General features: G+C 54.0%; 1 protein-coding gene across 2 annotated transcripts; it reads right to left on the bottom strand.

Annotated features, from left to right (window-relative positions):
- Positions 1-207: 207 nt before the first annotated feature.
- On the bottom strand, positions 208-7,715 carry SERPINF2 (serpin family F member 2). Of its 2 annotated transcripts, XM_016138927.2 has the most exons (10): positions 7,533-7,715; positions 6,206-6,311; positions 6,071-6,109; positions 5,887-5,949; positions 5,397-5,598; positions 4,785-4,928; positions 4,436-4,639; positions 3,789-3,931; positions 1,898-2,102; positions 208-1,276 (listed from the first exon to the last, which is right to left on the bottom strand). In XM_016138927.2, the coding sequence occupies exons 2-10, from the start codon at positions 6,305-6,307 to the stop codon at positions 864-866; spliced, it is 1,515 nt and encodes a 504-aa protein (XP_015994413.1). In that variant the 5' UTR covers positions 6,308-6,311; positions 7,533-7,715; the 3' UTR covers positions 208-863. The 2 variants fall into 2 exon arrangements, with proteins under 2 accessions (XP_015994413.1, XP_015994414.1); XM_016138928.2 differs by lacking the exon at positions 6,071-6,109 and having other exon boundaries at positions 7,533-7,711.
- Positions 7,716-8,248: the final 533 nt, after the last annotated feature.

Raw genomic sequence — 8,248 nt, forward strand, 5'->3', positions numbered from 1 at the left:
TGGAGGTGGTCCTAGAAAGGGCTGGAGAGGTCAGGGGACTGCATGGTGGAGAAGGGCTGGTGAGTGGCCAGAGACCAAACGTGTCACGGAGAGGGCTGCTATTCCTTGGGGCCCAGCCTCTTTCTGAGTGCAGTCTGCTCTGTGGCCTCCTCCTTGTCTCCCTCCAGCACCCCTGCTCCCACCCATGCCCAGAAGAGTGACATCAAAGCAGCCTGTTCATTCTTTATTTAGGTGGCATAAAAATCACTACAAAAACTTTACAAAAGAGCCTTGAGGAGCTAATGCCACCCACCTCAGGCCCTGAGACCCCAGGCAGAAGGGGAAGAGGAGAGAGGAAGGAAAGGGAGTCCTGGCAGTGTCGGCATCTCTAAGGAAGGAGACTGAGGTGACAGGGCATGAGGGTGGGCTAGAGGCTGGTGGGCCTTGGCGAGCGATGGCAAAGGCAGTTTATGTGGGATGCTCGACCTCCACCCGCAGAGCAGGACAAGGCTGACCCACAGCGTTTAACTAGGGCAGCGCTCTGCTCCAGGGCCACCCCCGGGACCAGTCTCTCCTCTCCCCAGCCAGAGTAGTCAGTCCCTCCTGTCCCACCCTCTCTGGTAAACAAACACGGAGGTACCCCCAGACAATTTTAGGAATAACCCACCTACCTTCCTGACAAAAGTGGGTCTGCAGCTGCCCCTCCTCCCAGGCCCACTTACCCCCACCAAAGTCCCCAAGAGGAGACAGAGAGAATGGTTCCTCTCTTCTCCCAGACTGCCCACCCAGGCCCCTGTCCCTAATCCCACAAAGCTGTTTGGAAAGTCACATGAGTTGAGAGGCTGGTCCAGGCAGGGACTCAGGATGCTGGAGCCCACAGCCCCTCACTTGGGGCTGTTAGGTTGGGGGTAATCCTCCTCTGAGGGGGGTGTCAGTTTCAAGTCAGGGCCGAAGGGCTTGTCTCCACGGGGGAAGGCTTTCTGGTTTTGGAGGGAGTCCCTGTTGACAGGGGAATCCTGCTGTTCCTTGCGCTCCCGCTGCGCACCAGGGTTGGGGTTCCTCACACTGCCCACAAAGAGAGGCAGGCTCGTGGTATCCTCCAGGATGAAGAAGAGGAAGGGGCGGTTCACACTGAAGGAGGAGAGGGACATGCGGGACATGGCCGAGCTGGTTGCCGCAGCTGCCTCCACACCAGCCTCACTGAGCTCCAAAGTGGACTGATGCTGTACGCTGGACACCACCAAGCTCTGGTCAGAGATCCCACGCAGGTCTGGAGCCTGAAACAACTCCTGCAGACCTGCCTCAGGCAGGAGATGGTTGGTCAGAGTTGCCTTCTGCCTCATAGGATGCCTGGACCTGCCTGGAAGGGTGTCTGGCATCCAGGTCAGGGTGCACCTTGAACCCACAGATCCCTGGTTAACTTCTACTTAACCTTCAAGTATGGGCTTAATGATCACTTTCTCCAGGAAGCCTTTCCTGATCCTCTACTCCAAAATCTAGACACATGCCTTTGCAATGTTCTCCCGGGTGAACTGGAGAGAAGCCTCTTGTTTTCTCACTTACGCCTTATCTGCCTACTCCATTGGACTGAGCCCTTTGTACACAGTGGGTTCCCAGTGCCTAGTATAGTGCCCCTTGTCGGAGAGCCAGCAAGGCTCATGTGCCACCCCAGGCTTTTCACTCAGGATTCTTTGCAATGCTGTCTTGGGCAGAGCAAGCCCTTATTCTTTGGACCACCCAACCCACCCCAGAACAGAGGGTCCAGGGGCTCATTTCAAACCCTCTTGCCCCCCTAAGCCTCAGAAAAGGCCAGGACACAGGCTAGCTTTGTCTCAGACTCTCTAACAGCTGGGGGCTTCCTCCTTACCCACCCTGCTTAGCCTGACTTAGGGGGCCATCCCACGCCCAGCCTCCTTACCCAGTTGGCTGAGGGTAGCCACCAGGTCCAGCTGATATTTCAGATGCAGCTTAGGCAGCTGGACCTTGGTAGGCCTCTCCCGCAGCAAGGGCTGGTGCAGGATGTCCCAGCTCAGGTTGGCCAGCACCTGGGACACATTCCACTCAAAGTAGGTGGGCACAATGACCACAAAGCTCATATTGTTCTTAAAGGGGAAATGAGCCACCTACAGACAAGGGAAGGAGACAACATGAAGACTGGAAAGCACCCAGACCTCAGCAGAGTCTGAGCCAGCATGCACTTCTGAGACCAATGGACCAGGGTTTCGGTCCGTCGTTCTTAGGTATGAGCTCAGCCTCCCTGAGCCTCCAATTCATCACCTGTGAAGTGGAATAACACTACCTGCCTATATTGAAGGTTGACATGTAGCCAAAAGAGATAATGCTTTTAAAGCTTCTAACAGAATGTCTACACACAGATTGTGCTCAATGAATGGTGTTTTTTCTCTCTCTTCATCTACTACCAGCTGGCCCTGTGGCTTGGGGTGAAGAATCTCCTGTGTTCCCCTCTCAGTTTCTCCATGTGTACAACAGACTTGGGTTGTTGGATTTTAAACTGCCCTGGGTTCTGCAGAGCAACCGCTACAAAGGATGGTACTTTCTTCATCTTTCACCTTCAACAGTGACTTTGCCCAGCCATGTGTATTTACTGTGATTTGGGATAAGATTTCATGTGAATGGGGTTTCTGAAGCTAAAGAAGTATGGAAAACACTGAGCTCATCGGTCCCTTGCAGCTGTAACTCCTCAGGCTCTAGGCAAAGCGCCCAGGTGGCAGGACCCCTGTGGGTGGGAGGAGGAGTGCCAGCATCTGGCTGCCTGAGCCTGCTTGCAGAGTGGCTGAGGAGAGGAAGGGTAAAGAGCACAAGGAATGGAGACAAAAGAGTGAAGGAAGGGTGGGCAGGACAAAGCCTGAAGGGAAGGAACAGCAGGAAGAAAAACGGTGGGGAGATAAACCAGATGGTCCTCCTTCCGGGGTGAACTGAAGAGAAGCCAAGATGTTGTTCCTCTCAGAAGGGCTGCAGAAGTGGCTGCGGTCTGTGTCATGTTGGCCTTGTGAAACTACCCAATTCTGCTATCTCAGCCACAGCTGACTGGTCTAGGGACCGGCACCCAAGCCACGGGACCACATTTAGGCTGGAAGTAAGGGAAGTCACACCTGAGATAGTTTGGCATAGTGCCTTATCTAATCAGGATGCTGACAAATCCATCCCAATCAGATCCTCCCTTCTAAGGAGCACAGTGTGAGAACTCAGATCACATCTCCCTGGCTTGGGGGTGCTGAGTGGAGCCCAGAGTGGCTCCATCGCTGCTGGGGTGGTCCCTGTGCTGTCTCACAACCTATGGGTCCTTGTAATAAACCCTCATAACCAGAGATCACCTTGGTCTCAACTTGATATCCACTCCTCAAAGAATGTTCCCTGACTACTCTATCAAAATACCTTCCCCAGTCACTAATACGTCACTTTTGAAATATTTTCCTTCATAGCCACTTATCACTATCCGAAATTATTCTGTTGGTATGTGTGTGCTCATATGCTCTGCGTCTTCCCTCCTGAGAAAAGAGATCTGGGCTCCCCTGTGTTCCACTAAATCTCTAGTGCCTAGAACAGTATCTGACACATAGTAAATGCCCAATATAGTTTCACTGAACCAATGAACCTCAAAAGGCCCGGAGCCTCAGTCCCCCTGGGCGAGGACATAATGAGACCTTTCAGAGCCATATGCCCCAGGGACATGACTACAAGGAAGGAAGAGGCACATCTCCCCAACCCTGTCCCTGCTCCACAGCCTGCCTACTACTCCCTTTCCCACCTCCCAGCACCCAGGCCCAGTCTGAGCAATCAAGGGTGACCTGTATCTCAGGCTGCTCCAGCAAGAACCAGCGCAGAGGGTACGTGCGGGCTTGCATCATGTCCACTGGCACCGTGAACTGCTCGTCCAGGTGGAAGGTTTCTCTTTGAGTGAGGCTTGGGTCAAACTTGCTCCTCCAGAAACCTGCATCCAGCAGAGGGCAGGGGCTACATAGACGGGGACCAAGGTGGGTTCTATTCCACCAGCCTCTTCCACAGCCCCCCACCCCTAGAACCCATTTCAGGGAAGAAAGGTAGAGGCCAGGACCCCATGGGATGCTGTGCCAGTTGACACCCAGTTGATTTGAGGTCTTTCTATAGAATTTTCGAAATCTGGGCTTGCATTCTCCCCATGCCATGCCATGCCATGCCATGCTCTCAGGAACCTCCTCCTGGGTCTTTTCAGGCTCGGTTTCCTCCTAGGATACTTTCTCCACAACAGCCCCATCCAGTTCCTGGGCCTCCTCCCTGCCACACCATTACCTTTCTCCTATCCTCCCCCAAGCCATAACCCAGAGAGCACCCTGCCTCCTGGTCCAGCCATGAAGAGATAGAGGCGCCCCGAGAACACAGGCTGGTCAGCAGCTCAGCCTACAGGGCAGGGGCAGGATCTGCCAGGGTGGGGGACCTGAGAAGAGAAGGAGCATACCCTGGAAGTGGATGGCATTGAGAAGAAGCAGCACTGTGTCATCTGACAGCTCTGAGAGGAAATCCTCAATCTTCCCCTCCGTGGCCTCCTTCACCCATTGGTTGATGTTTGCCAGGTCATCCCCCTTCTTTCCCATCAGGTTCATGGGCTTTGCACCAAAGAGCTGTTCTGATTGTTTCAGAAAGTCTTCTTTGATGGGAAATCCTACACAGAAGGGACCACAAGCTGTTCCCAAGGCTCAAGCTCCATAGCCACCAGTGATTCAACTGGCTACCTAAGGCCAAGTCCATCTCCCTCACCCTGTCCACCCCAGGCACTGCCTAGGGAGCTCCCTGCCACCAGTACTTACCTTTCTGCAAGTACATCCTGGCGGCCAATCGGAATGCCCCAGGACCCAGGTCCTGGCAGAGGCGGCTCAGCAGGTGGGGTAGGCAGGGCCCTGAGTCTGCATGCAGCACCTGCTGTAACCTCTGCAGCGTTTGGTTCTGAGCACCTGGAGGGGACCGCATTGGCTATGGCCCAGGCTGGGGTTCTTTACTACTCCCACTGTTCACCCCGTGCCTCTTGAGTACCCATGGTGAGCATACCCGTAGAACCACACTCTGCTCTCACATCCACTGAAATGGTCGGAGTGACAGGACTCCCAAGTTCTGCTTTTATCTCTGCTGCTGACAGTCTGGGCAACCTTCCCTTACAAAAATTATCATCCCTTTCTGGACCTCAGTTTCCCACGATGATACCCTTCAGTCCAATGGAGACATTGCAGCTAACAAACTCTTACATAAAAGTCACCAGAAGCAGATCTCCAGGCCCAATCCCTGGGAATCTGTTTCACAGAGACTGAAGGTGGGCCTGCATTTTACCAAGCATCCAAGGGACTCCAGTGGAGGAGTAACTCTAGAGAGGTGAGTTCCTACTGGCCACCCAGCTCTGCTGGTCTGGACAGGTGCTGCCACAGTACCTAGTGCCAGGTGAGAGAGTGCCAGGGCCACACTCAGAGGTGATAGGATGAGGTTTGGGCTGGTAGATCTTTGGGCCACCAGGGAGAATAGGTCTGTGGTGAAGGCCATCATGGCCTGGGCCAGCCTGCGGTTCTGCTCTGGAGTTAGGGCCTCTTTGCAGTCTCCTGGGGCCTTCTTCAGGGCAGTATGGCCACGAGACTCCTGCAGGGGTATATCAGGGGTCAGTGGGGTAGAGGGGTCAGCTGTGGCTTCTGTGTTGAAGATACCTTTCATAGGCCCTGTGCTTGGGGGCAGCAGGGCCTTGTTAGTCCTGATACCAAATCACACAGGCAATGGTATGCTGGAGACTGGATCCCTTTTTCTGGTCCCTCTCACCCTCTCCCTTCAAGCCTCAACCTCACAGCCACAACCCCAAGTTCCCTCAACCCTACTGATTGGCCCTCCTCCCTCAGACCCCGCCCACTCTTCCCCAGCCCCACCTGTTTGTACCTGGTTGCCCAACATGAGGAAGCTAAGTGGCTCTAGCTTCTCCTGGGTTGGCCCGCTCACTATCTGAAGAAAGGAGGAAACAGATGGAGAGAGACCCGTCCCGCAGGTTCCCTACCTTGTACAAACCATAGGTGAGGCCCCTTCGGGGCCTTCTTCCCCATCATGTACCCTCACTCCCTAGTACCTGCTGGCCAAAGAGCTCCATGGCACTCGCTGGAAAGAACTATTAAGAAAGGCATGAAGAACTCCCTTAGAGGCAAATCTTCCCTCCACCCAGTCCTTCTTCTCTTCCCCCTCAGACCTCTGGCTTCTTCCATACCTGCCTCCCTTCTCCACGTAGGTCACGACCTAGGCTCGCCACCAAGCAGGGGACTTGCAGGCAGGACAAGCTGAGCACCAGGAGCCCCCGAAACAGTGCCATGTTCCTGTGCGGGATAGGAAGCCTGAGTTCCCGCCTCATCCCCCCCCCCCCACACACACTGTCACCAATTATCTGACTTGCTACCTGAGGCCGAGCCCCCACACCCACGTGGAATCCCACCCACATGATCACTGGCTGGCAAAGTCCTGAGCCATCACTGCTGAGAGGACAATGCCAGGAACAGCACACACCCCCAAAACGTATTAGCAATAGCTCTCACCTTTGAGGGATTTTTCCCTGAATTGTTTTTTCCCTTTGTGTTTTCTGGTTTTTCATATTTCGTGCACTGAGAATGTTTTAGTTCATAAGGGGAAAATATTATCAAAACAAAAAAAAAGTCCTCATTCTTCAAGGCTTGGCACTGTGAATCAGACTTGGGTTTGAATCCAGACTCTAACTCTTAACAGAGGACCTTTGACATCAACCTTAATCCCTCTGGGTTCCTCCTTATATTGTAAAATAGTGGCACAAGTCCCTGCCTCTTCCCACAGGTATTATGAGGACCAAAATAAGACAGTCTTTGTGAGCCCTGGGTACAATGCCTGGCAGCCAATCATGGCTGTTGTTAGTCTAGCCAAGGCTCTCTTCTGAGAACCCTGCTCTGTACTGGAGCTCCCCTAGAGCTCCTATCTAACCTGCTATCCATCTGGCCCACCTTTTCTGGCTGGTCTGGTCCAGTCTTGCCAACAAGGGTGGACAGGCATTTAAAACCCTGTGATCTCAGCAGGGCAAGTGAGGTGGCCCAGAGAGCCTCCTTGTTGACCCCACAGCAGAACCCAATGAATGACTCTGGCCAGAACCACCTTTGGACTTATGGAAATCACTTTGCCCCAGGCTGGTTCCAGGAAGCCAGACTGGCAGGAGGGGATGGGCAGGTCTAGGTCTAGCCTCTGAGCAGGTCTCACACACCCCACCCCCATCTCAGGACTAGTCTTTCTGGAGGATCCTTCTATCACCCCTGGCCTCACCCCCACCACACACAAGGGCCTTTGGCCAGGGCCCAGATCCCTTACCTGGGTTTTTGAATCTTCCTGGCAAGAAAAGACTTCGTTTTTCAAGTCCCAGAGAGACTCTCCCTGGATCCCACTTTGGCCCTTCATCACCCAAGAGGCCAGGAAATAACAGGCCTCCTGAATAAATTCAGCCCAGACCCCCTTAGCCAGGTGAGCAACTTCTCCCTCCTCCCCTGCCTGATGAGCAGGCCAAGCCACCCTTCACCTCGTACCTCTTCAAGCTCCTCTCTGTTACACACGATGTTCTTCTGGCCCCACTTGGGTGCTCCCACGCTCTGCCCCGGGCTCCAGCCAGCCCAGACAAGCCTTCCCCTTCCACCAGGACCTTTGCTCTGAACGGCCAACCCCTGTTCAGATTGCTTTCTCCTCTGGTAAATATTGACCTGCATATCCGGTTAAACATTGATATTGGGGCCGGAAGCCCCCTTCCCACCAGAGCACCTAATCCTGAGACGGCCACCTGGAGCCACATGGATTTGAGTCCCATCTGAGCCTAGAGAAAGGTGGTTCAGAAGACAACAGAAGAGGCCGTCCTCATCTGGAGAGCAGATCAAGAAAGGGCAGGAGCCTTCCAGTGACACCATGAGGTGGGGGGTTATCCTTACTTTAATCAGGCTCAGAGACACTATGTGACCTGCCCAAGGTCATAGCTGGGCTCAGAGTTACATCCAGATTTCAACTTCCAATGCCCTTTCCTCTCCCCCATAACTGCCTCCCATTCCCAAGGAGAGGGAAGAGGAAGCTACAGGAGCCTATGTACCAACCCTTACATGCGCGGGATCCCAGCTGGCTACCTTCGGTCTGGGTCTGGAAGGAAGGGGCTGGGGAGAGATGCTGAGGGACAAGACTCTCTCGGCATCCTCCCTCATTGGGAGCAATGCCTCTTTACCCTCCCCAAGGGTGAGGGTTCTGGAAACTGGCCTGGGGC

Source organism: Rousettus aegyptiacus, unplaced genomic scaffold, assembly GCF_014176215.1.
Source record: "Rousettus aegyptiacus isolate mRouAeg1 unplaced genomic scaffold, mRouAeg1.p scaffold_m13_p_6, whole genome shotgun sequence".
In the NCBI taxonomy this organism is placed as follows: domain Eukaryota; kingdom Metazoa; phylum Chordata; class Mammalia; order Chiroptera; family Pteropodidae; genus Rousettus; species Rousettus aegyptiacus.

Coding starts and splice junctions, on each gene's coding strand:
- SERPINF2 (XM_016138927.2), bottom strand. CDS start 6,307: ATGGCACTGTTTCGGGGGCTCCTGGTGCTCAGCTTGTCCTGCCTGCAA. Junction 6,110..6,205: donor TACGTGGAGAAGGGAGGCAG/GTATGGAAGAAG, acceptor CTTTCTTAATAG/TTCTTTCCAGCGAGTGCCAT. Junction 5,599..5,886: donor TCCTCATGTTGGGCAACCAG/GTACAAACAGGT, acceptor ATACCCCTGCAG/GAGTCTCGTGGCCATACTGC.